Source organism: Pongo abelii, chromosome 20 (genome assembly GCF_028885655.2).
Source record: "Pongo abelii isolate AG06213 chromosome 20, NHGRI_mPonAbe1-v2.0_pri, whole genome shotgun sequence".
NCBI classification, from domain to species: Eukaryota; Metazoa; Chordata; class Mammalia; order Primates; family Hominidae; genus Pongo; species Pongo abelii.
Genome location: NC_072005.2, coordinates 47825907 through 47853027, shown reverse-complemented (window position 1 = coordinate 47853027; position 27121 = coordinate 47825907). Strand labels below are relative to the sequence as shown.

Below are 27121 nucleotides of genomic sequence, written 5' to 3'. Positions count from 1 at the left end.
CCACCGCAGCCGACAGCTCCACAAACACCACCGCTCACTCAGCCTCCGCCTCCCCGGGCCGGCCGCCACCGCACGCCCTCGGCCTGGCCCTGGCCCCGCCGGCCACACTGCACGGCCGTCCCTCCGTCCATCTGCCCACCAATTCTGCAGACACCCTGTGTCCATCCTCCCCTCCTTCCTGGTCACTCTCCCCTTCTCTCTGTCTGTCCCTCCTGCCCCAGCCCCAAGCCCTAAGTCTGTCTGTCCTTTTCCTGGACCAGCCCCCACATCTGTCCCCAGTCTTCCAACACCCTTGCCCATCCTTTCCCTCACCCTTGTCTGTCTGTCTGTCTGAATTCCCGCCCCCAGGCACACGACCTGGCTGGCAGCCTCCCCGTGCTCTCCTGGCTCTCATCTGTCCTGTGTCTGTCCGTCTGCCCTCCTTGCATCTTGTTCGTCCCAGGCCTTCATCCTTCCACCTTCTAGGCCCCTCTCGGTCCATCTTCTCCCACCTGGGATAGGGGATGGGGTGAGGGAGGGGTGGCCATGCTGTTTGTTTGCACCCCTCTCCCAGCTGACTGGACTCCCCAATTCCCTCTGCTCTCCCTAACATCCACAGCTGTGTGGCTTGGCCCAGCTCCAGCCCCAGCTCCCCCGGGACTCCCCGTCCTTCTCCCCAGCCCCTCTCTGCCTGGTTTCTCCTCACTCCCTCCCTGCTCTATTTAACGTCCTCTCCCTGCCTCCCTCCTCCCCTCTCCCTCCCTCCCTGCCTCCTCCCCAGGCCCTGTGGACTAGGCTTTGCCCTCAGCAGGGACCCAGAGATGAATCAGGCACAGGCCCTGCCCACAGGGAGCCTCAAGCCCCGAGGGATCGGGGATGGTGGGCGGTCATACTGAGCCAGAGGACACAGGGGTAGGGTGGGCCCTGCTCTGGGAGGACGCCGAGCCGTGTAGGCAGGGTGCTTGTCTGCGCAAGCTCCTAGTCTAATATGGGGGCAGGGGGGAGGACAGGGTGGCCTGGTGGTTAAGAACACAAACCCCTCGACCAGGCTGCTTGGCTCCAGGTCCCCTTCCAATACTAACTAGCTGTGTGACAGTCGGCAGGTGATTCTGTGCCTCAGTTTCCTCATCAGTAAAGTGGGGGTGACACTTATAACAGCCTCTACCTCTTAGAGTTGTGCGGTGAGACTTGCTTGAGTTAATCTGTGTATAGAGTTTAGGCCACTGCCAGGCACCAGGCAAATCCCATTAAATGGTCATTGTCATGACTATTGACATGCTGGGATTTGGGCCCCATTCAGCCTTCCCCACCCACACCACCCCCACCTCCCCTTTTGTTCCTGTGGTTCCGGGAGGGCTGCAGTGGTGGGGAGGGAGTTAAGGAGATGGAATCTTGGGGTGGGGGGCTCCTGGTTTCACCCTCTGTCACCTTTAGTGCTTTCAGCTGCACCAGGAGGCATCTTTGTTAAAAGCAATCTCGAGAGAGCCGATAGCCCTCACGGAGGGGTCCTCTTGCTCTTGGGGGTTTCAAGAGTCTAGCGGATATTACAGACCCCAGAGGTATGCTCTCTCCTTCATGGGTAATAAATTCAGTCCACTGGGTGTTAGAGGCTGGTGAGGGTATTCTCCTGCTCCCTCTCTCTGTCTTCCCCTCTCCTAGGGGGCATTAAACACCCTGAGGGTGTCCTCTCTCAGTGGGGTATTAACTACAGTCTTCTGCTGCTGCAGCCTCCCTGGGGATGTTAAGTACAGCTTAACAATCCCCCTCCTGTGAGACGCTTCCTTCAGCCAAGTAGGCAGAGTTGGCAACACTGCTAACGAGGGAACGTGTGCCCCTGCCGGCCGCGGGGGTGCTGTGCAGTGAGGGGTCTCTTTCACTGAGCACCTACTATGTGCCTTACACAGCGCTGCACGCTCTGGTCTCCTCACGAATCCTCCCGAACCCTAGGACTCAGAGAGGGAGCATAAATTACTCCAAAATGCACAGCCCCCAAAGGTGTTCCAGAAATCAAGACGGTGTCTTCTGGGGGTGGGGGGGTGCTGAGGGTGTTCTAAACAGTCAGACGGGTGCTGTTCCCATTCCTACTGGTGTGTGGGATGCACAGGGCAATGGGTCCTGGCCCCCCTCACCCCGGCCCCAAGAGCATCAGAGCTCTCCTTGGGGGGTCCTCCCCACCCTCTGATTGGGCATTGCAAGCCCCTCAAAGGTGTTAACATTACAGTCCGCGTGTTTCTGACACCTGGGGATGTTTTCCTGTCTCCCAGAGGGGTGTGGTTTAGAGATAAAGTCTTAAAGCCCTGTTGACTGATGGTCTTTGCTATCTTAAGGGTGTCCCTCACATTCCAAGATGTTCTATTTTCCAGTAGGGTGTCGTGTATGGTGTGATAAACTGTATCTCTCCAGAGGATGTCCTATCTTACTGAAGGGTGTTATCTACAGTCAATTGAGCTCTTTCTGCTTAGAAGGTGTTCTGTCCCTCTTCACAGGGGTTTAATGGTCATGAAATGCATTCCAGTTGGTGTACTTGAAGCCTTAATGGTGTCCCAGCTCTCTTGAAGGGTGTAGCCAAGGAGTCATATCTACCCAGAGGGTGTCACCTTTCTCCCAAAGGGTGTCCTGTGTGGGAGGAGTCGTGCCCTACAGAGGGTGTTCCGGAACCTCCTCCTTGGCTTTCAGAGCCAGGCACTGGGCAGGTAGAGGGGGAATGCTCTCTGTAGTGTGCTGGGTGTTACAGATAAACTCAGAGACAGACACAGATACACATACACAGACCTGCTATCTACACACGTGGCACACACGTGCATACCGTAATACAGGAAGTGGGAACACACGACCCGTACATGGAGACACTCAGGCACACGCACAGAAACATATGCACAAACACTGTAGCTGGTGACCTGTGTTCAAGTAGGCTGTGGACAGTCCCGGGGCTGTTATGGACACCCAGAGGACCATGGCTCTGGGCGAAAGGGTCGTAAATGAAGCCCAGTGAAGCCTGTTGGCTCCTTGAAAGAATGTTCCCTTTCAGACAAGTGAAGGTACAGACAAGTGAAGGAATTCTTGTTTTCTGGCAAAATTCTTAATATTTTTAATGAGATTATTCGGAAGCAGCAATCTCACAGCAAATGCGTGTTTACTTGGTATTTGGTGAGGTACCAGCTGTGCTCCATGTGCCCTGCGGTTTAACCCTCCCAGCCACTCTAGGAGGGAGGTCATTATTGTCCCATTTTGCAGATGAGGAAACTTGAGGCTCGGGGATGTTTAGCGACTTGCCTGATTGAGTGGTGAGCGGGAGTGAGGCTGAACCCTGTTTGTCAGGCAGGGCCGAAGTTCTCTTCTAGCCTCTCAGCACCTGGGTCTCAGCACCTGGGCACTGGTGGGGTTGGTGAGATCCCACAGAGCTGTCCTGGCCCCCGTATCTCCACCTGGGGACTGCTGTCTTGCCGTGAGACCTATTTTCCCCTCTGGGGGTAGGAGCCTCCACAGGCTGCCCAGGTGAGAGCTGCCTTTCCCCAGAGAAGGTGGTGTGGGGCTTGGCGGGGTGGAGCCTGACCTGGGAATGGGAGAGAAAAGTCCGGGGAGGGGGGGGGTTGGGGAGTGGACGCGGGAGAGAGGGCAGGGTGAGGGGCGAGGGGCAAGGGGCAAGGGGCAAAGGAGGGGATAGGAGGGTAGACAGTGAGGGTGAGGGTCAGGTTGGGCCAGGAGGTCCGGCCGGCCGGGAGCTGAACTGTGGGTCTGACCCGCCCTGAGGCTGGTCGATATTGACTTGTTATTTCAATGGGAGCAGATCTGGCTGGGCGGGGCCCTTCCCTGTCACTGCAGGTGTGCATGTGTGCGCCTGTGACCTTGTGGGCGTGTGAAGGGGAGTGTCAGTGTGCCAGCCCTGGGTTCTGCCTATGTGTCAGTGAGGGCTTGTGTGTCCAGGCTGTGTGTTGGGAGTGGAGTGTGGCTGTGTGTCACTGTGCATCTGGGTGTCTTTGTGTCCAGTTTGTGGGTCAGTGGATCAGGGAGTGGCTGTGGGTTGGGGAAGGTGTGGTGTGCAGGCTGTGTTTGTGCATATGTTTCTCTGTGTGTGCCTGAATGTCTCCGTGTACGGGTTGTGTTTCCACTTCCTGTATTACGGTACGCATGTGTGTGCTGCGTGTACAGATGGCACGTCTGTGTATGTGTGTCTGTGTCTGTCTCTCTGTAGGGTTGTGTGTCCCTGAGTGTGTGTTTGCACTGTCTTACTGTATCCATATGTCCCTCTGTCCGTGTGTCTCCTATCCAGGCTGCGTGTGTGCGGATCCGTGTTCCAGTCCCGGTCCAGGTTTGCGTGTCCAGCAGGGGTCCTGGCCGCATCGTCGCCACCTCCACCTCGCGCCTGTCCGTTTGTCCGCGCGTCCTCTTGGGGAGGAGCGGGGCGGAGGGGAAGGGAAGGGGAGAGGAGGAGGGTCTCTCCACCTCTCCACCCACCCCCGCCCCACCCCCACTCCCTCAGTCCCGGGATCGAACCTTATTTAGAGTCGCGATTCGACATCTGTTTTCAAATTTGATCAGCTCTGAACTTTATTTTCCGAGTTTGAGGAAAATTATATTCCATCGATCGCGCCCCCGCCCCCTCCCCCGCGCCGCCGCCGCCGCCTCCATATATCTGCGAGCGGAGCCCGGCCGGGCGGCCGCGAGGGCGGGAGGCGCGCGGCGCGCAGAGGAGTGGAGGGAGGAGGAGGAGAACGAGGAGGAGGAGGAGCAGGAGGAAGAGGAGGAAGAGGAGAAGGCGCAGGAGGCAGGGCCGCCCCGCGCCCCCAGCCGGCCAGGCTGTCCCCGGCGCGCGCCCGCCCGCCCTCGCTGCGCTGAGCTCCCGCCCGGAGCTCCGTCCTCAGCTCTCCGCGTCTCTGCTCTCTTTGCGCGTCTATCTCGCTGTCTCTCTCCCTCTCTGCATCTCCCCGTCTCTGCTCGTCTCCCCGTCTCTGTCTCCCTGGCTGTCTCTCCGTCTTTGAGTCTCTCCTGTCCCGGCGTCTCAGAGACTCCCTCTCCTCGTCCTCTGGGTCTCTGCCTCCCCGGGGCTCCGGGCATCTCCCCCCCCACCCCGCCCCTCGCCCCGGTGCCCCCTCCCCAGGACGCCGCGGGGGCCATGGCTGCGGGATCCGAACTTTAAACACTTCTCCCCGGACCGGAGCGGATGCGCAAAGCCCAGAAAGTGAGTGAGCGCCGCAGGCCGGCGCAGGGGCGGGGAGGGGGCGGGGATTCCCGCCCGAGGAGGGGGCGGGCGCGGGGGTGGTCCCGGGAGGCCTGAGAAGCTGGGCCTCCCAGCAGGTGGAGGGGTAGGCGGATGGGGTCATCCGCCCCGGCTGTAGGGGGCAGGTGGGGCAGCGCCTAACTCTGGGAAGGTGGGAGCGCTGGAGGGTAGCGCTAGAGGTGCGGCCTCGGGACAGGGGTGCGAGATTTGGGGGCGGGGAGGGAGAGCGAGTGAGAGCCACGCAGATGGGGTCTGCGAGAGACTGGACTGAAAATCTGGGAACGGGGGTTGGTGGTCGACCTGAAGGTGGATTTGGATGTTTGGGGCTGAGGAGTCTGGATATTTGGGGCTAGATTCTGAGTGGGGTTTAGAGGTCAGGGCTGAGGGCTTGAATATTTGGGACCTAGGGGCTCAAAGCCAAGAGACTGGACACTTGGGGCGGAAGATCTAGATATCTGAGGTTGGGAGCTGACTGGGGCTGGGAGTCAGGACTAGGGGTGTGGATATCTGGGACTGGGGGTCAGCATAGGAGTTTGGACTTGAGGGGGCCAGAAGTCTGGATTTGGAGTTGGAGTACAAAGCTGAGGGTCTGCTAATTTGGATCTGGATATCTGGGGTCTGGATATTCGGTATGAGGGGTCACAGGGTCTGTGGGAAGGACATTTGGGCCAATTCTGGGGTCTACACACTTCGGGGCAGGGAGTACAGGCCTGGCCCTGACCTTCGTGGGGCCGGGGCCCTCTGGGACACCCTTTCTATCAATCATTCCACCACTGTCGCAGGGCCCTGCTGGGCCACTTCTGTTCTCTCTCCCCTGGCTGGGTCTCTCCTCACTGTCTCTCTGTCTCTGTCTCTCATAGCATCTCTGTGTCCACCTCTAACTCTCCCAGGATCTGTCTATCTCTGTCTCTCACAGCATCTCTCTCTTCCTTTTTGGGTCCAACTCTTAGACTATCTCTCTCTAAATCTCTGTGCTTTTCTCTCCCTGTGTCTCTTCCTCTCTCAGCATCTCTGTCTTTCTGTCTCTCTCTCTCTGCCTCTGTCTCTTCCTGTCTCTCCATCTCTGTCTCTCCCAGCATCTCTGTCTCTGTCTCCCCCTTGCTGGTTTCCGCTCAGATTAAGCCGGGGACCTAATTCCAGGCCCAGGATCGAATTTTCTGGCAACAAAGGGAAATAGCGAATCGATCGGTCGCTCCGGAGATTAAGAGACAAGCGGCGCGCGGATCTATCACGGCTAAACGGCCCCCCCGCCCGCTCCCCCCGCCCGGCCGGCCCGCCGAGGCCCAGACGCGCTCCGCATCGCCAAGCAGCCTCGGGAGCCCTGGCTGCCCGGCAGGCCAGCAGGCCGGGCCTCGCCCAGCCCAGAGCTAACTCTGTGCCCCACCCCAGGGCCAGAGCCATGGGAGGGACCCGAGAGCCAGAACTGGCTCCCCAGGGAGGGGAGGACAGGGGAGCGAGAGAAATCGAGGCGGCAGACCATCTGGCACAGTCACACTGCACCCACCTGTGGCCTCAGGTAACTAACCTTTCACTCACACCTGTCTATCAATGCACCTGTCACATCCATGTTCCCCCTTCAACTCCCCAGATCTGGACTTCCAGGTAACATCTATCTCCTCATACCTGCCTGCACGCAACACCTGTCCTCCATACCTGTTCCCTTCATCTGCCCTGGAGGTAACACCTATTTCCTCTCACCTGCCCCTCCAGGTAACACTTGTCCACCTCACACCTGCCCTTAAGATGTCTGATCTCTCGGGGAGCATACGTCCCCTCTTACCTGCCCCTCTAGGTAATACCTGTTCTCTAAAATCTGCCCCTTCCGCTGGAATCCCTGCATTCTATCTCATTTCACGCCACACTGGCCCCTTCCTACCTGTACGTGAGCCATCCCACCTGTCCCCTACAGCTCCAAACTCACCTGTTCCTCACACATTCGTATTTCTTCACCTCTTCCTCCTCTCAAGCAGTACCGAGTCACCACACCTGCACACACTCACACACACATTCCTTCCTTTGCACACAAGCACTCACACGTGCAACCTGCTAACCTGTCCCCTCAGGAAAGGCCTGCCCCTGCCAGTCCCCCGCCTCCTGGCCCTCACCCATCCTCCTCCATGATAGTGTTGCACCTCCTTAACCAGCCCAACACCTGCCCTTCCAGAAGAGCTGGCCACACACAGGTCACCTAAGAGCACACCTGCTGCTCACACCCCTCTCTACCTGTACCTGACTTCCAAGGTACACTGACTTCCAAGGATTCCCCCATACCTGTCTTTCCTACTTGTCATTTCGGGTTACTCATCACAGACAACAGAAGCACCTTCCCCACCTGTGTCCTAACCCCAAGCGCCACCTGATCACCAACCCACACACTGGTATCCTCCTCACGGCCTTCCCTATCATCATGCCTTCCTCCAAGCTCTTGTCCCCTCAGAGTTTCCCGGTCCCACCTGCACACTTGCTCACCTGTGTCTCACTCCTTCTTGCACTGTCTTTGCCTCTTCTGGTCTCTCAGTGTCTCTCACTATACACATTACACACACACGTTTGGGGCAGGAGTCTGTCCTTGGCCACAGGTATCTGCGTCACCTGTATACCTGTTTTCCCATACCTGTCCCTCAGGTACTCTCTATCCACTTCTCTTCTTTCCCACATACCTAATTTCCCATGTCTCTCTCTCTCTCGCTTTTGCTGCGCAAGGTCACACCAGTAACCCCCTACACCTGCCGTTCCTCACCTGTTTATCCCGGGGAATCCTCTGCCCTGGTAACACATTCAATCATTTCCTCAGCAAACAGGTACCGAGGCTTTGACACCCCCTACGCATACCCCTACTTAATCTCTCTTTGCTTCACATCTCTTCAGCTGGGTCTAGGGGACACCTCCTGGAAACAGCCCTGTCCCATGGACATGCACCTGGTTCCCCACACTCCAGCCACCTCTCTCCTTTTCCTCCCCCCAAACATCCATGTGACCGGAGTCCCTTTGCACCTTTTGCAAGCATTGTGAACCCACTGCACACCTCTGCCCCATTCTCTGCTATGTTCACTTTTGCTATCTGTCCCTGCAGCCTGTCACCCCCACACCTTTAGGAAGAAACCTTCAGATCTCTCACACCTGTCTCCAACCTGCTTCTCTCCAGAAACATGGGTCTCCTTTCCTAGCACGTGTCTCTGACCAGCTCTCTCCTCGAGGTGCGCATTCCTCCATGTGTGTAACACCTGTAGCGTGTTAGACGCATGTGTTGCCTGTTCCCAGCCACCCCCACACCTGCTCCCCGCACTGCACAGCGTCTTAAGTCCGAGGTTCTCTGACTTCAATGTGCATCAGAAACACCTGGTCCAGGTATCACTCTCTGAGTAGCAGGTGCTTGTAATGTGTGCCCCACCTGTTCCACCACATAACACCTGCCCTCCCCATATATACTGATGGCGACCACGAGAATGAGGATGAGGGTGAGGGTGATGGTGATGACAGCTCCCGATTACTAAGGCCACCATCCATCTCTGTGACAGACACTAAGTTCTTCACATCCATTGTCTCATTTGTCCTCACAGGACCCTCATGAGGCAGGTACTTGCCTCTTGTCCCCATTTTACAGAGAAGGAAACTGAGTCCAGAGAGTTTCTTTGAGGTCCCAGAAACAGGTAGATGTTAGAGATCTGAGTCAAATCAAGGCTGTCTGACTTCAGAGACTGCCCTCCTAGCCATCCAGGTGTCCTTGCCTCCCCCATCTGCCCCTCAGGTGACCTCCTCCCTCCACAGACACACCTATCCACCTAGGGACTTTGGTGACACTTGCTTCTCCATTACCTCCCAACCCCATCTCCCCTACACTCCAGGCTCACTTTCTCACCCTCCATTGACTCCTGGGGCTAAGGCTGTCATTCCACATGCTCACCCCCACCTCCCCCACAAGCTGTTTGGGGCCAGCACAGCCCCCTCCCAGGGCACCCCCCCTCCCCAGACACACCCCCAGCGCAGCCCCCTCCCAGCGCACCCCTACCTCCCCCCAGCACAGCCCCCTCCCAGCATACCCCTACCTCCCCAGACACACCCCCAGCACAGCCCCCTCCCAAGGCACCTCCACCTCCCCAGACACACCCCCAGCACAGCCCCCTCTCAGTGCACCCCTACCTCCCCCCAGCACAGCCCCCTCCCAGCACACCCCTACCTCCCCAGACACACCCCCAGCACAGCCCCTCCCAGTGCACCCCTACCTCTCTCCAGCACAGCCCCCTCCCAGCACAGCCCCCTCCCAGCACACCCCTGCCTCCCCAGACACCCCCCCAGCACAGCCCCCTCCCAGCACAGCCCCGCCTCCCCAGACATCCCCCCAGCACAGCCCCCTCCCAGCACACCCCTGCCTCCCCAGACACCCCCCCAGCACAGCCCCCTCCCAGCACACCCCTGCCTCCCCTGACACACCCCTGCCTCCCATACCGCCCCTCCCTGCACGCTGGCCTTTCCTTTCCTCCCAGCCTCACTTTCATTTCCTTTCTCCATTTCCACCTTTGCCACCACCTGCCCCTATCTCCTTGTCCCTGTCCATGTCTGCCTGTCTGATTCTGAGTCTCTCTGTCTCTCTTGGTTTCTGGCCTCTCCACTCCTCTGTCTGTCTGTCTCCCAGTCTCTCTTTGTTCTCTGTATTTCTCTGGTTGTCTTTGTCTATGTCTGTTTCTCTCCATACAGGGTCTTTACAGCTCTCTGACTCTCTCTGTTTCTCCATATCCTGAACTCTGTGTCTGTCTCCTTGTCTCGTCTCTTTCCTCCTTTTCTGTCTCTGGCCCTTGCTCTGTCCTCTGACAGTACAAATATTGGGGGCCTGGAGTCACACTGATCTGCATTCAAGTCCAGGCTCACCTCACCCCTGTGGGACTTTGGCCAAGTTACTTTTCCTGTCAGAACCTCAGTTTCCACATCTGTGAAATGGGCATCCATCATGGCAGTTCCTACCTCACAGTTGGTGGTGAGGACAGGGTGCTGAGGGAAGCAAAAGGCCTGGGTCAGACGGGGTGTTGAACTTACCTCTGTGGGTTCCCCCAGCCCCCTCCTGCCTCTTCCCTAGGCTGCCCCTCACATTCCCTTCACCTGGCTGTCAGTGGGAGTGAGTGTGTGCAGGGTGGAGAATGGAGGGAGAGGTGGGCAGAGGCATCCCCGCCAGCCCAGGCCTGGGCATGGGACCCGGTGTGGGGCTGGGGACAGGGATCGATCCGCCTCGGCGGCAGTGCGCGGGCCAGGATTGCATCTTGTCACAATAATTTATTGCTCTCATCCCGTCTGATCGATGGCGCTGAATTAGCACCGCGCCTGATGCCCCTGAAGCCCTGAGTACCCCCCCCAGCCCGGCTGGACCCCGGCCCTTGTGGGATCCCTGGTGGCCCGGCACCCAGCTCCAGCCTCAGCCCGCCCAGGCCCCGCCCCTCACCCTAGACCTCAGGCCTGCCCCACTGCCTTCGGTCCCTCGTCCCTCGGAGTCTCTCTCCGGTTCCCAGTTCTCTGCCCCTCATGTTTGCCCTCCTGGGTCTTTGACCCCATTTCTCTGTTCCTCCTTTTCTCTAACCCTGGATCACCCACTTCTCCCCATTTTTGTCCTCAATTCCTTGTCATCTGATTCCCTGTCCCTGTCTGCTTCCGCGTCTCAGTCCCATCCATCTGCCCCTCTAGGTCTTGGCTCCATCCCTATTTCCCCAGCCCTCTGACCCTGTCTCTTTGCCCTCCTCATTTCTGTCCCTTGATCTCCTGCTTTCTGTCCCTTTGATCTGCTATCTCTGTCTCTCTGATTCCCTGTTGAGCACAGTTTAATCTGGATTCCACCTCAACATAATTTCCTCAGTACACTCTTGGTGCCAAGCCCCGGGCTCTGTCGGGATGCCTGAGCCCTGGCTCTTGGTGGTTGCCGTCTAGAAGGACTCTGGGTCTCTGGGCTCCCTGAGTAGCTGGTTCTGGTGTACACCACACACCGCTTCAGCTCTCTGCCCCCACCCCTCCAGCATCACCAAATAACAGTCATTTCCCTACTGTCTGTCACTCTGATAGAGGGGTGGGGCCCGATGTGGAGTGAGGCTGGGGGTGGAGGTAGAATGAAGGCAAGGGTGGGGAAGGGGCGGGAGTTGGGGATGAGGACCAGGAGGAGAGATAGAGGATGGAGCTGGGGTCTGGGTGGGGTGGGGCCTGGTGGAAGTGAGGAGGAGGAGGGGTAGGGTGGGCTTTGAAGTTGGGGTGGGTCGGACTCCTAGGGGACACCAACCTCCTAGGACTGAAGAAGGGCAAGGTGGGGTGGAGGATGAGGAATCCACACCTTAGATCTGCCCGCCACCGGGCCCACACCTGAGCCTTCCACTCCCACCTCCAGGGCCGGGCTCCCCTGCATCCCTCTCCTGCCTCTGCCCTAATCCGTCAATTTTCCGCATCTCTGCCCCCTTCTCTCCTTCCTCCCAACCCAGGGTCTCCGGTGCGGCCCTCGCTGTCCCGTGACCTCCAGCTTTCTAATCTACTTTTGTCTCAGCCTCTCTGGTTCGCTCCTTCTGCCGTGTTTCCCCACCTCGGATCTCCCCCGCCTGTCTCTGTGTCTCTGTCTCTCTATTCTCTCTGCGTGTGCACGTAGCTCCCAGTCCGCCTCCTGTTTCTGTGGGACCCGTCCTTGTCCTCTGTGTTTCTTTCTGTCTCTGTGCCTTCCCCCCCGTGGGGTTCCCACCTGTCCCCCTCCATGTCCCATCTATCCCCCTCCATCTCCCTCCGTGTCTCACTCCCGCTTCCTCTCAGTTCTCCCTGTATCACGTTCCACCCCCTCGGTCTCTCTTCCTCCCTGCATGTCTCCCTTTCTCTGTGCCCCCCACCCCAGCCTCCAGTTCCTCCATCTCTATGGGTCTCTGAGGGGAGGCGGGGTCCACGAGTGAGGTCAGGGAGCAGCCAGAGCTCCCTCCGCCTCGCCTCGCGGTGGCGCCTCCGCCCTCCCTCTCCCCTCCCCCAGAGCTGTTTGGTAGGCGGGGTGCGTGGCACTGCGGCTCCCACCTCCCCGGGGACGCTCCCTCGCCACCCCTCAACTGACACCATTCGGAGCGCTGCTGTCCGCAGCCCCAGGGACATCGCGCGGAGACTGAGACTCAGGGAGAGAGACAGAGATTGCAGAGACACACACACAGGGCCCGAGACAGAGACAGAGAGGGAGAGACAGAGGGAGGCGGGTGTGGGTCTCCACCCCTGCCCTCACCCACAGGCCTCTCTGTCTCTGGCCTGGAGCCCTCCACCTCTCAAGCGAGGGTAGCAGACACACCTTCCCCAGCCTGGGAAGCCAGTGCCCTGTCTGCCATTTTGTCCCTCTGTGTGTCCTGCACAGTGCAGTTGAGGCAGAAGACCGAGTGTGTGTGTGCGCATGTGCACATGACTGTGTGACTTGTGTCACAGTGTCTGTGAATGTGACCTGTGTAGACATGCGTGTTCCTGAGCACAGGTGACTAAGTATGGTGCTGAGTGGAGCCACACATGTCCTGTCTGTGAGCGCGTCACGTCTGTGAGTGCGTAACATCTGGGCGTGTCCTGTCTGTGAGTGCATCATCTCTGTGAGCGTGTCATGTCTGTGAGTGTGTCACGTCTGTGAGTGCATCACGTCTGGGCATGTCCTGTGAGTGCATCACGTCTGGGCATGTCCTGTGAGTGCATCATGTCTGTGAGTGTGTCACGTCTGTGAGTGCATCACGTCTGGGCATGTCCTGTGAGTGCATCATCTCTGTGAGCGTGTCATGTCTGTGAGTGCGTCACGTCTGTGAGTGCATCACGTCTGGGCATGTCCTGTGAGTGCATCATGTCTGTGAGCGTGTCATGTCTGTGAGTGCGTCACGTCTGTGAGTGCATCACGTCTGGGCATGTCCTGTGAGTGCATCATCTCTGTGAGCGTGTCATGTCTGTGAGTGCGTCACATCTGTGAGTGCATCACGTCTGGGCATGTCCTGTGAGTGCATCATGTCTGTGAGCGTGTCATGTCTGTGAGCGTGTCATGTCTGTGAGCATGTCACGTCTGTGAGTGCGTCATGTCTGGGTGTGTCATGTCTGTGAGCGTGTCATGTCTGTGCATCACATCTGTGAGCGTGTCACGTCTGGGCGTGTCATGTTTGTGAGCGTGTCATGTCTGTGAGTGCATCATGTCTGGGCATGTCATGTCTGTGAGCGCATGTCTGTGAGCGTGTCATGTCTGTGAGTTCCTCATGTCTGGGCGTGTCACGTCTGTGGGCGTGTCATGTCTGTGAGTTCGTCACGTCCGGGCGTATCATGTCTGTGAGCGTGTCATGTCTGTGTGACGTGTGTGGTGCTTAGCTGCGTCTGGTGTGACCGTCCAAAGCTCTGGAGTTGTGCTGTGTCTGGTGTTTTCACATGGTGTGGCTGTGCAGGGTGGGCCTCAGGGACCTGGGGCAGCTCTTATCTCTGAGGGCAAGATGAGGAGGCTCAGTCCCAGAGAAACAGGGTGGAAGGACCGAGTGAGCGCGACCCTGAGAGGACCCTGGCAGCTGGGCTGGTGAGTGTGGGTGTGAGGGATGCAGCTGAGGAAGAGCCCCCAAAATCTTGTGTGTCACAGACCAGCTGTGTGTTTGTGTGGCGCTGTGTTGGTGTACAGGGGTTGCTGTTGTATCTCTGGGCTTGTGGGCTTGTGTCTGAGTCTGGGTTCAGAGGTGGACGTGTGTGTGTGCACGCGCGCACATGCGCGCGCACGTACGTGGTAATTTGTAGGAGCTGAATGTACCAGCTTGAGTGTTGGTTCATAATAATTGAGTGATACTGTGTGTCCAGCCCTAAAGAGCACTGATGACTGTTTGTGTATGTTTGATTGTGTATGTTTGTGTGGTTGCATGTTTATGTGTGGCTGTTGGATGGTGCATGTGTGTGCAACTTGTGTGAACTTGTGCCGAACTCTGTGTGTGAAGCTGTGTTTCTGGTGTCACCCTGTGTGCTTCTGTGTGTTTTCTGTGGGTCTGTGTGTTAAGGATGACTGGTTTTGTGTGTGCCCATGTGGGGATTACAAGGTGTGGTATTGAGAGAAGTAGTAAGCTGCGAGTGGTGTGTGAGTGTGGTGTGTGGTATGTGGGTGATGTGTGTGGTATGTGTGTTGTGTGTGGCATGTGATGTGGTGTAATGTGTGTGGGGGTGTGTGCGTGTATGCAGTGTTGTGTATGTGGTGTAATGTATAGTGTCTGTGGTATGGTGTGCATGTGATGTGTGTGGTGTATATGCGGTGTGTGTGTATGGTGTGTGTGGTGTGTGGTGTGCATGTGTGTATGGTGAGTAGTGTATGGTGTGTGTGTATGATGTGTGTGTTGTGTATGTGTGTAATGGGTAGCGTATGTGGTGTGTGTGGATATGCAGTGTGTGCTGTGTCTGATGGGTAGTGTAGCGCGTGTGGTGTATGTGAGAGTGATGTGGTGTGTGTGTATGGTGTGTATGCAGTGTGTGGTGTGTGTGGTGGATGTGGTATATGTGGTGTGGATGTGGTGTGTGTATGTGTGGGGTGGTGTGTGGTGTGTGTGTATGGTGTGTATGCAGTGTGTGGTGTGTGTGGTGGATGTGGTATATGTGGTGTGGATGTGGTGTGTGTATGTGTGGGGTGGTGTGTGGTGTGTGTGTATGGTGTGTATGCAGTGTGTGGTGTGTGTGGTGGATGTGGTATATGTGGTGTGGATGTGGTGTGTGTATGTGTGGGGTGGTGTGTGGTGTGTGTGTATGGTGTGTATGCAGTGTGTGGTGTGTGTGGTGGATGTGGTATATGTGGTGTGGATGTGGTGTGTGTATGTGTGGGGTGGTGTGTGGTGTGTGTGTATGGTGTGTATGCAGTGTGTGGTGTGTGTGGTGGATGTGGTATATGTGGTGTGGATGTGGTGTGTGTATGTGTGGGGTGGTGTGTGGTGTGTGTGTATGGTGTGTATGCAGTGTGTGGTGTGTGTGGTGGATGTGGTAGATGTGGTGTGGATGTGGTGTGTGTATGTGTGGGGTGGTGTGTGGTGTGTGTGTATGGTGTGTATGCAGTGTGTGGTGTGTGTGGTGGATGTGGTAGATGTGGTGTGGATGTGGTGTGTGTATGTGTGGGGTGGTGTGTGGTGTGCGTGTGGTGTGTGGTGGATATGTGGTGTGTGTGTGGTGTGTGGTGGATATGTGGTGTGTGTGTGGTGTGGGGTGGTGTGTGGTGTGTGTGTGGTGTGTGGTGGATATGTGGTGTGTGTGTGGTGTGGGGTGGTGTGTGGTGTGTGTGTGGTGTGTGGTGGATATGTGGTGTGTGTGTGGTGTGGGGTGGTGTGTGGTGTGTGTGTGGTGTGTGGTGGATATGTGGTGTGTGTGTGGTGTGGGGTGGTGTGTGGTGTGTGTGTGGTGTGTGGTGGATATGTGGTGTGTGTGTGGTGTGGGGTGGTGTGTGGTGTGTGTGTGGTGTGTGGTGGATATGTGGTGTGTGTGTGGTGTGGGGTGGTGTGTGGTGTGTGTGTGGTGTGTGGTGGATATGTGGTGTGTGTGTGGTGTGGGGTGGTGTGTGGTGTGTGTGTGGTGTGTGGTGGATATGTGGTGTGTGTGTGGTGTGGGGTGGTGTGTGGTGTGTGTGTGGTGTGTGGTGGATATGTGGTGTGTGTGTGGTGTGGGGTGGTGTGTGCTGTGTGTGTGGTGTGTGGTGGATGTGGTGTGTGTATGTGTGGGGTGGTGTGTGGTGTGCGTGTGGTGTGTGGTGGATATGTGGTGTGTGTGTGGTGTGTCTGTGATGGGTAGTGTATGTAGTATGTGTGGTGTATGTGAGGGTTAGTGATGTGGTGTGTATGGTGAGTGATGTGTGTGTGGTGTGTGTGATGTGTGTGTGTGCGTGTGTGGTGTGTATGTGGTGCATATGTGGTGTATTTATGTGTGTGTGTGGTGTGTGTGATATGGTATGTGTATGTGGTGTATGCATGGTGTGCGTGGTATGGTGTGTGTATGATGTATGTGGTGTGTACCGTGTGTGTATGTGGTGTGTGGGGCTAGGTGTGTGTGGTGTATGTGGTGGGTATGTGTGTGGTGCGGGTGTGTATGTATGGTGTGTTTGTGGTGTGTGTATGTGGTATGTGTGGTGTATATGTAGTGTATATGTGTGGGGTATGTGTACACCCCAGGCACAAAGGCACCCCCAACCAGGGTCAGGCCAGAGCATTTGATGTGGGCAGTGTGGGAATGGGGGTGGCATCCGGGATGGGGGGGGGCACGCCCATGCAGGAAACCCCACATCACCCCTGAACCCCCTCCTCTCCAAGACAGGCACAGGGTCTCCTGGTGCCTGTCGAGGGCTGGCCCCTGAGCCTGCTCTGTGTACACATGGACGTGGCCATAGTCTGGACGGACAGGTGTGTGAGCACACACACACAGTGTGTGACCGCAGGGAGCCAGCTTCGTGCACCCAGATGGGGCAGGGTGTTGGGGGCTTGTTTGTGTGGCAACAGATGGGTGGGGCTGGCAGCCGGCCCATGGCTGGGGCTGTGCATGGTGTGTGTGTGCCTACTAGTGGGTGTCACTGTGGGTCTCTACTGTGTGCACACATGTGTCTTACATGGGCGTGTGGCATTAGGAGGGATATGTCCCCAGATTGTGCCTGAACGTGTGGCCATGGGTGGGTGCAGTCGGGGGGGGTGTGTGTGTGTGTGTGCGTGCGTGCGTGTGCTTTGGGGCATGGTGTGTGCATGCGGGGGCAGTGGTGGGAGAAGGGTCTTGGGCCGCGTCTCTCTCCTCTTTAGACAGAGCCCCGGAGAAGATATGAAATTTAAAAAAAAAATCAATTTTCATTCCACTTGTGCAGATTGTGTTAAGGGGAGGTGGGGATGGGGGGGCCTGGGTGAGGGATGAAGGGGCTGGTGGTGGGGGTGCGAGGCCCGAGGCGGCTCCCGAGGCGGCCGGTGCAGCTTAGAGAAATCAAAACAACTGGTTAAACCACAGCCCCGGGGGGCGGGGTGATGGGGGGTTAGAAGACAGAGGCAGAGAGAGATGACAGAGAGCTCAGAGACAGAGAGGGACAGAGACAGAGAGAGGCACCCAGAGAGAGAGATGGGGGAAACAGAGACACTCAGAGATGGAGATATTTAGAAAGACAGGCAGGCCGAGATGAGCAGCAAAGACCCTCAGTGACAGCGACAGACAGAGAGCCTCAGTGACAGAGACAGACAGAAAGACGCACCGACACCTGAAGGGGCTGAGAGAGACTGAGAGACCTGTGTCTCGAGAGACAGCCACAGAAGCAGGTCTGAGACAAGGGCACGTGTCACATATGTGCACACACACACACACACACACGCACCCATGCAGAGACACGCTCGGGAAGTTCACAGATGGAGGGACAGGCAGACAGATGGGGATGGTGGGAGCAGGAGTGGCAGGGGCCTTGGGTTGGGGTCATCTCTGAGTGCCCACCCCTACCCAGTGTGTCTGGGTGTGTCTGTGGGTACCTCTGCAGGGGCCGCTGTGTCGGTCGTATGTTTGGGTCCGTGATCTTGGTGTGTGTGTGTGATTGTGACTGTGTCTGTGAATGGGTGTGTGTGTGGCCGTGTGCGTTGGCTGTCTGGGTTGGTGCTGGTGTGTGTATCTCTACGGCTCCATGTGTGACCAAGTGCATATGTATGCGCTCAAGGGTCGGTGGTGCTTGGTTGTGTGACTGTGTGTCTGTTTCTGTGTGCTGTTGTCTCAGTGTGTGATTGTGTGCTTGGGAATCTGGGTTTCTGTATTTGATTGTGAGCCTCAGTGTGTGATTATGTGTCTACACAGTGTGTCTAGGATTTGTGATTGTGTGTCTTTGTTTCTGTGTGAGATTGAATTGGTGTGTCATGTGTGTATTTGTGTAAAATCGTGTGTCTGTTTCTGTGCATCTGTGACTATGCTAATGTGTGTGTGTGACTGTGTGACAGTGTTGGTGTGTGACTTTACTGACACATGCATCTGTGTGATGTGGGTTGTGTGTGGCAGCAGTGGTATGCGTTGCTATGTTGGTGTGTGTCTGTGATGTGTTGTGTGGGACGTGGTGCTGTGTTTGACTTTGTTGACATGTGGGCTCATGCAGTGTGTGGTGTGTGATGGTGTGTGTGTGGCTGTGCTGGTGTGTGCATCTGTGCGATGTGTGCTGTGTGGTGTGCGTGCCTGGGTTGGTGTGTGGGTCTGTGTGGTTGTGCTTGGCAGGGAGAGAAGGGAGGAGGGCTCTCGCCTGCCCAGCGCCTCTGCACACCGCTTCGCTCACATGCGCACACACATTCGGTGCCATGGCTGCGGGCAGTAGAGATGGGGGGCGAAGGGGGGGTGGAGGAAGCAAAATAAAATTAAAAATTAAAGCTTGCCTGGAGTCCCCATCCGCACCGCGCCGGCCGGCGGGGAGGGGCGGGGGATTGTGGCTGCTTCCCCTCCACAGCCACTGGGGCTGGGGCCGTTTGTCCATCTGTCCGGCCATCCTGCCAGGCCCTGTTCGTCCCTGTAGCCCCAGGCCCCGCAGGCCGCGCTCCCTCCATCGGTCGATCAGCGATCAATGGGGCCAGGGGGGTGCCAGGGGCAGGGTGAGATCAAAGGGACCCCAAGAGACGGACACCGGGACAGAAACAGAGACAGAGACATGGAGATGGAGACATAGAGACAGAGACACAGAGACAGGGAGATGGGGCATGGAGACAGAGAGAGATGAGACAGAGATGGGGGACACGGGGACAGGACAGGGACTTGAGGAGGAGGAGATATGGAGATGTGGAGTCAGAGACAGGGGTGTGGAGACCCTAGACATCAAAACAGAGCCATGCGGAGACCCAGAGACACGGGGACACAGAGACATAGGGACACAGAGACGTGGGGACACAGAAGTGGAGACGACGTGGGAACCAAGAGACAGGGAGGCATGGAGACCCAGAGACGGGAGGGACAGACGGACGGAAGGCGACAGGGCAGCAGAGGCGATGGGCAAGGGCGAGGGGTCCAGGTCCCTGTGGGGCCTGACACAGGACCAAGGCTGGGCACAGAGACGGGGAGAAGTGGCCACAGAGACCGCGAGATGGCAGAGACGCGTGTGAGACACAGCGGGGGGAGCGTGGGAGCAGGGCCCGGAGCACCGATCCCACGGCTCCTCGTTATAACGTGTCCGGAGGAGGCGGCGGGGAGTTGAAAGCGTCGGGAAGAGAAATCAAAACCAACACGGAAATGAGAGGGGCCAATAGGGGGTGGGGGTGGGGGAGGAAGGAGGGGGACCCTGAGAAGCAGAGACAGCGGGAGGTGGGAGAGCGATGGGTGGGGGAGAGGTGTGGGGGAGCGGGGCTGCTGGACAGGGACAGGGTGGGGGCAGAGACAGGAGAGACAGAGATGGTGGAGGGGGAGGGAGAGACAGAGACAGAGATAGTGGAAGGGGAGGGAGAGGGAGAGACAGAGATGGTGGAGGGGGAGGAAGAAACAGAGACAGAGATAGTGGAAGGGGAGGGAGAGGGAGAGACAGAGATGGTGGAAAGGGAGGGACAGAGACACAGACGGTGGAGGGGGAGGGAGAGACAGAGACGGTGGAAAGGGAGGGAGAGACAAGACGGTGGAAAGGGAGGTAGAGACAGAGATGGTGGAAGGGGAGGGATAGACAGAGACAGAGATGGTGGAAGGGGAGGGAGAAACAGAGACAGAGATGGTGGAAAGGGAGGGAGAAACAGACAGAGATGGTGGAAAGGGAGGGAAAGACGGATAGCAGAGATGGGGAGAAAGTCATAGGGAGACAGAGATGGACACACTGGGAAGATGGAGAGACAGACGGAGAAGAAGCAGGGGTGGGAGATGGAGAAACAGGGGAGAGACTGAAGGGTGGAGGAGGAGATGGAGAGAGAGGGAGAGGGCAGTGAGGTGGGGAGAGAAACCCCCTTGGTGGAGGAGAGAGACAGAAATGGAAGGGAGATGGTGGGGGGAGACGGAAGGGAGAAGAGACCAAGTGACAGGAGAGACAGAGATGGAGAGGGAGAGATACCGAGACAGGGGGCAGATGGAGAAAGACGGGGAGACAGGTGTGGGAACAGAGGGGGCCTGGGACAGGGGAGGCTCCAGGAGGCAGATGGGAGGTGGGGGCATCTGGGGTTGGGGCCTCTGTGGGGAGATCGGGCGAGTCTGAGGGGACATGGGGTGTCTGAAAAGTCTTGTCCAGTGTCCAGGGGGTAGGCGGGGCTCACGGGGGAACACAGTGTGGGCTGCCAGGGTCTGAGGGGTTTCTGGCCGGGGGGCGCATGGGAGCAGTGGGGAGTATCAAGGTGTCTAAGAGGAGTGGGTTTTTGAGAGCATCTGGAGGGTCTCCAGGAAGAAGGTGCTCCAGAGGTGCGGTCTGAGGGTGGCAGTGAGGGGCTGAAGGGGAGGGGTCTCGGGAGCGCGAGGGCAGCGTGTGTCTGCGGAGGGGTGTGAGAGGGAGTGGATTCCAAGGGTGTGTGTGTGGAGGGGAGGCGCCATAAGAGGGGGAAAGGTGCGGGGAGACTGGAGTGAGGAGGGGATGGAGTATCTTAGGGGCGTAAGATATCTAGGGAGAGGGAGTGTCTGAGGGAGGGGGTCTGACAGGGGAGGCAGATGTGAGGGGAAGGGGTGTCTGAGGAGGGAGGCAGATCCAAGTGGCAGGGGTCTTCAGGGTGAGCAGCAGGTCTGGGGTCTGAGGAGGCCTCCTGCAGGGCGCTGGGGGCTGCCCTGTGGGGTAGAGGACTGGAGGAGGGGGTGCTGGGCCTGCCCCCCTGCAGCCTGTCCTGGGCCGCTGCGGGTCAGGGCTGCGCCTGGGCTGGAAGAGCCCGCCTGGGGGTCGTCCGGGTGGGGCGGGTGTGGGGGCAAGTTATAGAACAAGAGAAATCTGGGGCAGCCAGAGAGAGAGACAGAGGGAGACCCAGAGACGCAGGGACCGACCGACCCGAGAGGTCAGGTGCGAGAGCGGGGACGGGAGACGGCAGCAGAGACGGTGCCAGGCGCGAGCGGCGGGCGGGCGTGAGAGCCAGCAAGTGTGAGAGCGTGAGCGAGTGGCGGGGAGCAGGGAGGGAGGCTGGGAGCGGCGTAGTTAGTGATGGAGGCACCGAGTGACGAGGCTGCGGGAGGAGAGGCTGGGAGGGAAGGAACGGGGTCTCGGGGCGGGAGCGGCTGTGGGGACAGAGCGGTGCCTGCAGGAGGGAGTGTGCGGGAGGGATTGCGGGGAGAGGGTGTCAGGCTGGGGTGGGGACCTGGGAGAGGGGAAGGCCCCGGGCGGCGCCCCGCTGGCTGACCTGTGTCTGTCTCTCCTGCCCACCCCCCGTCCCCGTGTGTCCCTCCCGGCCTCTGCAGGGCCGGCTCCGCCATGGACTGTAGCTGCGTCTCCGACCTTCTCTTCGCCCCGCCTGCCCTGCCGGCTCTCTGGACCCCCGGTAACTGGCCCGGACCTCCCCCACCCCTTCCCGCACCCCTCAGGCCTCCCCAGTGAGCCGCATCCCCCTTCTCTCCGTGTCTCCACGTGTCTCACTCTAGTCCGTGGGTCCTTCTCTCTCAGTCTTGGTCAGAGTCCCCCAAATCAAACCCCTTCTGAGAAACTTGGCTAAAAACTTCGCAGCCAGATTCCCCTGCCCCCTGCCTGCTGGGATATGTGGGTCTTCTGGGAGGGTAGGGAGGTGAGTGAGGGGTGAGGATGGAGGAGCCCGAGGCCCGGGCATCCCTGCCACGCACGTCTCAGCCTGCTCCCACGCAGGACCTGTGGGGAAAGAGAGCAGGGACTGGGCTGGAGGGGGCACTAGGCCAGGCATGGATGGACAGGTAGACAGACGGCACTGCCCAGTCAGGGGGACGTGCAGGCAGGACCCGGCTAGGCCGAGACCCAGGAGAGAGGACAGCTTGCTCAGAGTGGAGGCTTGGAATTGGGGGTGGTGGACGGTGAAGCTGGTCAGACACTATGCCGATGTGCAGCGGGAGGGGTGTGTGTGTGTGAGAGAGAGAGACAGAGACAGAGACTCTGTCCTTGGTTATTTGGGGTCTCATTTCAGAGTGTGTCCCTGTGTCATACTTCAGTGTTTCTAGAAGGGGTCACACTGGGAGAATGTGTCTGCACAGCCTGTCTTTGTGTGAGCTTGTGTATTTGCTTGTACGTGCACATCTGAGGCTACTTGAGTGTCTCTGGGCTGGGCATGTCCGTATTTTGGGATGGGGGTGTCTGCCGGCTCACCAACTGTGCCTCTGACTGAGTGGGGTGAGGAGCCTTTGCCTGTTTCTTGCGGTCTGTCTCGTGGTGTGTGGCGTTCCGAATGGATGTCTTGGTGCATTTGGGGCTGTGGGGGGATGCATCCCTGGGCCTCTGTGTTGGGGGCTGTGTCTGGTTTTCAGCGTAGGGTCCATGTGCACATGAGTGAATTCTGGGGGTTTGTCTGTCACATGTATGTGTCTGCCTACTGAGTTTGGGGGTCCTCTCTCTAGCTGTGCCTGTGCCTCATAGGTAGGACATATTTGAGGGTGTGCATTCGAGGACAGATGGAGTATCGGGGTTGGGTGTCCTGTTGTCACCTTGGGGTCCTGTGGGTGTGTCTGTGATACAGTTGCCTCCCCAGTAGGATGTGTTCTGGGTGTGGAATGGGTCAGAGCTGGAGTCTGGATCCAGCCCTGTCATGGGAGGTGAGAAAGACCCAAAAATGAATTGAGATAAAAATTCTCTCTCAAGGAGACTGCCTGGAGCTCCCCAGCCTTCAGGCCGGGAGGCACAAGCACCCACTTTTCTACACCAGGCAGCCTGGGTGGGACTCTGCGCCCCCTTGCCTTCCACCTGTGCAGTTCTAAACCAGAGAGGGTAAGGACCTGCCCGTAATCACACAGCAAGTGGACACGGCGATGCTGGTCTCCCCTGCCCCGGCGCACAGCAGTCTCCCCTCTCCTGCACTGCTGCCAGCTTTTTATGGACTCACTCTGCCTTCTATTTTCATGCCTGGGTCTGGGGTCTCTGAGGAGGGGGAAGGGGACAAAGGATGTGGCATAGGAGTGAACACAGAAGTTGGACCCAGGGCTTGGGGCCTTCTGCATGGGAGGTGAGATTTCGGGGTACCCAGCTCCTGGGGGTATGTGGACAGTGGAGTACCCCCCTCTGCATGCGAGATGTGATGCTGAGTGAGCCGGGGGTGTCAGTGCTGACACGTGGGTGCCTCTGTGTGCGGGTTTGGGAAGTTGCTCTACTGACATGCTGTCACCCTGTGTGTCTGGGGACATGGATATCTTGGTGCTGTGTTCACCATCTCCATCGTACAGTGTGTTCTTTGGGCATTTGGGGTCCTGTGTGTGTCTTGTCATGCATTTGTGTTGTTAGTAAGTCCCAGTCTTGAGATGTGTAATTGTGTGTTGTGATGGGTGTGCACTGTGGGGTTGTTGAGATGACGTGACCTTGAGTCTTGCACAGCCCGTGTCTGCCATGTCAGCCTTGGTGGCCCCCAGTGTGAGTGTGGCACTCCGGTGTGCCTGTGTCCCAGTGTGGCTGTGTGTCTCAGGCAAGTGAACTGATGTCTGTGTAACATGTCTTCCATGGGCATGTGTGTGTCCACGCGCACACACACACCCTGTTCTGGACTGCTCTTGGACGGACATGGGTATGGATATGGGGTGGAGGGGACACAGGGACGGGAAAGGTACAAATACACAGGTAGGTACAGACATGCACAGAGCCCCAGCCTGGATATGCCAGGATGGGTCAGTGGGGGGCTCTGGGGAATGTCGAAAGGTGGAGCAGGGGACAGGGAATGGGGAACAGAGACAGCAAGAGCTGGGGGCACTGCAGGGTACAAGAGACCAGAAACCTCCTGGGGCTGGCTGGGGGCAGTGAGAGGACTAATACTGTTGGAGGCGGGTGCCCCTCCCTCCCATTCCTCCTCACTGTCATGGGTGCAGGAAGCCAGTCCCTCCCAACTCCACCTCTGGATGCTGAGCCTGGGGGAGCTATGCCAAGGTAGGGGATCAGACTGGTACCAACCCAGGGTCCCTGGATGACTGGGTTCTTGCCCTTATTTGGATAATTTGGGACCAGACACCAGGCAAGGAGGTTTGGAGAGTGGAAACCAGGTCCCTAAAGATGCCTGAGGCTGGAGGAGAACTAGATGCCTCTCAGGTTACTGAGTCCAGCAGGACCTAGAGCCCTGGACTTGGCATCCTGACCCCAGGCCACTCCCTGCCTCCCGTCCCCAGGGTTTGCCTTCCCGGATTGGGCCTACAAGCCAGAGTCATCCCCTGGGTCGAGGCAGATCCAGCTGTGGCACTTTATCCTGGAGCTGCTGCAGAAGGAGGAGTACCAGGGCGTCATAGCCTGGCAGGGGGACTACGGGGAATTCGTCATCAAAGACCCCGATGAGGTGGCCCGGCTGTGGGGTATTCGCAAATGCAAGCCCCACATGAATTACGACAAGCTGAGCCGGGCCCTGCGGTGAGGAAGGGCTCGGGGCTGGATCCCACCTTGTCCTTTTCCCCCCACTGTCCCTCTGGTGCCCCCTCTGCATCCTGGGTCAGATTCCTGCTGGATCCCACAAGGCACAGGGCTGTGTGTGAGTAGCCACCATCGCTACTTGTGAGTGGAAGGGAGGTGAGGAGGAAGGACCCCTAAACCTGGGCTTTGGAGTCTCACAGGGCAGGGTCCCCGCTTCTGCCTCATCCCTTCCTTGCCCTGTGATCCCTATTAAGGGACTTCTGTGAGCCTCAGTTTCCCCAAGTTCTAGTGCTCTGTGCACCATGCCTGGGACGGCACATGCATTAAGAAACCCCAGATCCCACCCCAGGGCTCCCCCTGCACCTCCCCAACACCACTGCTCTCCCCACAGTTACTACTACAACAAGCGGATTCTCCACAAGACCAAAGGGAAGAGGTTCACCTACAAGTTCAACTTCAGCAAAGTTGTGCTTGTCAATTACCCGCTGCTGGACATGGCGGCAGCTGCCACTGGCTCCCCACTCTTGCTGACCCCCAGTCCCTTTGGGGGGGCCCCAGGGCCAGATGCTCCTCCCCTCACCCCTGAGGTGAGTCTGGGTACTGGGGTCCTGGAACCGAGGCACTTGGTGCCCACTCTGGGGAGGGGACAGTCTGAGCAGGGCGGCTTCCCCCACTCCCTCTCTAGACCCTGCAAACACTGTTCTCTGCCCCACGCCTGGGAGAGCCAGGGGCCCGGACACCCCTATTCACCTCCGAGACAGATAAACTGCGTCTGGACAGCCCTTTCCCGTTCCTGGGCTCTGGTAAGAGCCTGGAGGTTGTGGGGTGCTGGGGGCACAGTGGGAGAAGCTGCAGGCTTGAGGGAAGAGGATGAGAAAAGAGAAGAGAAGAGATGGGGAAGGGGGCCTAGGGCCAGGCTGTAGGGTGTGTGTGTGTGTGTGTGTGTGTGTGTGTGTGTGTGTGTGTGTGTGTGTGTGTGTGTGTGTGTGTGTGTGTGTGTGTGTGTGTGTGTGTGTGTGTGTGTGTGTGTGTGTGTGTGTGTGTGTGTGTGTGTGTGTGTGTGTGTGTGTGTGTGTGTGTGTGTGTGTGTGTGTGTGTGTCTGTAAAACCCAGAAAAGGATGTGATGTGAGGGAGGGAAAATGAGGGAGACAAGGGCTTTCAGGGGTGCCTAAGGAATGGGAAGACAAGTGGGGAAGTGGGAGGAGATGGAGTTGGGGGAAGCTGTGTGAGGGGGTAAGATGCCATGTAGGAGGGATGCGGGGAGATGGGGTGGGATATGGCAGGGAGGCAGCCCCCTTTACTGGTCCCCAAGCAGGCAGGCGCCCCAGCCTGACCTACCTCTGTGCCCCCCCAGGTGCCACCAGCTATTCCAAGCCCCCTGGCCTGCTGGGTCCTTATGGCCGCGCCTTTCCTGAGTACCCCTGGAACTTTAACCCGTACCTCACGGGCCCCTTCCCAAAGCTGCCTCCCTCTCTCTACCCCCCGCACTTCTACCCCAACCCTCTGGCCAGTTCCTTGGGCCACCTGCCCTCGTCAGGGGCAGGGGGAGGCCCCACAGCCGCGCCCCTGCTGGCCTCGACGGGGGAGGGCCTGGGCCCTGAGCGCCCCTCGGGCCTGGCAGCAGCCCCTCGCCTGGCACTGCCGGGAGCTGGGGGTCCAGAGGCTGCCCTTGGTGGGAAGGAGGACAGCGACTCGGAGCTGGAGATCACCGATGTCAGCGGCTGCAGCTCTGACAGCGAGGGCGATGAGGGTCTCCCGGCGCCCCCCAAGGCAAAGGCGGGCAAAGGGGGGACCGGCAGCTGAGCCGGCAGGGGGCAATAGATTCTGCTGAGGCAGGGACCAGGGCGGCTGCCCGTCTGCCCTTGATGCCTGGCCCAAGGCCCAGGACCAGCCCTCAGCACCTCCCAGTTCTGGGCACATTGCTGCCCCAGTCTCCTTCTCCAGCCCCAGAGTGGGGGTCTCACTTCCCCTCCACAGAGGACAGAGGGAATGTGATGGCCTCCAGCCTCCTCCCCAGGCACCAGTTTGAGGGGGTCCCCGCCTGGCCCCACTCCCAAAGTGCAATATGGCGCCCAGCCTGCCCCACCCGCCCACCCCTGTGCTATGCCCCGAGTGTTTGTGTGGCTGTGTCTCCAAACCCCCTGTGCTGGCCCCAGTCCTAACAAACACCCCCCCGACATAGGCCCCCCTGGGGACAGGGAGCTCAGAGCAATAACCCCGCCCCCAGCCCCCACCCAGGAGGGGCCCCCTCCCCACCAGCTCCCCATGATCCCGACAGTCACCTCCAGAGAGTTTACTACAGAAATAAAAGAACAGAGAGTGAGACTCGGGATGCCCAGTGCTGACCACGGGGGATCAGGGGTGGGAGCTGGAGGGCGGTGTCAGGGAGACACCTCATACCCAGTGTGTGTGCGGAGTGCCTGGGGAGTAACGGTTCAAACAAAGAAATGAATGAATGAATGAATGAATGAACAACTGGAGGGAGGCGCAGAAGCACAGACCCAGGAAGTCAATGCCAGACAGTCACAGAGAGTTCCAGACGCCACGC

General features: G+C 58.3%; 2 protein-coding genes and 1 non-coding gene across 4 annotated transcripts in view; 1 reads left to right on the top strand and 2 right to left on the bottom strand.

The window, feature by feature from the left end:
- The window catches only part of LOC103888610 (CEA cell adhesion molecule 6), a 913736-nt gene that overhangs the window by 731925 nt on the left and 154690 nt on the right, over positions 1-27121 (bottom strand). The window lies entirely within an intron of this gene.
- On the bottom strand, positions 3046-4690 carry LOC112130107 (uncharacterized). The gene is made up of 3 exons (XR_008516610.2): positions 4474-4690; positions 4202-4365; positions 3046-3532 (listed from the first exon to the last, which is right to left on the bottom strand). It is a non-coding gene; the product is annotated as an uncharacterized LOC112130107 (transcript).
- On the top strand, positions 4747-27095 carry ERFL (ETS repressor factor like). Of its 2 annotated transcripts, XM_054540545.2 has the most exons (6): positions 4747-5158; positions 21476-21555; positions 24338-24572; positions 24964-25159; positions 25258-25375; positions 25928-27095. In XM_054540545.2, the coding sequence occupies exons 2-6, from the start codon at positions 21489-21491 to the stop codon at positions 26374-26376; spliced, it is 1065 nt and encodes a 354-aa protein (XP_054396520.1). In that variant the 5' UTR covers positions 4747-5158; positions 21476-21488; the 3' UTR covers positions 26377-27095. The 2 variants fall into 2 exon arrangements, with proteins under 2 accessions (XP_054396520.1, XP_063575587.1); XM_063719517.1 differs by lacking the exon at positions 4747-5158 and having other exon boundaries at positions 21456-21555.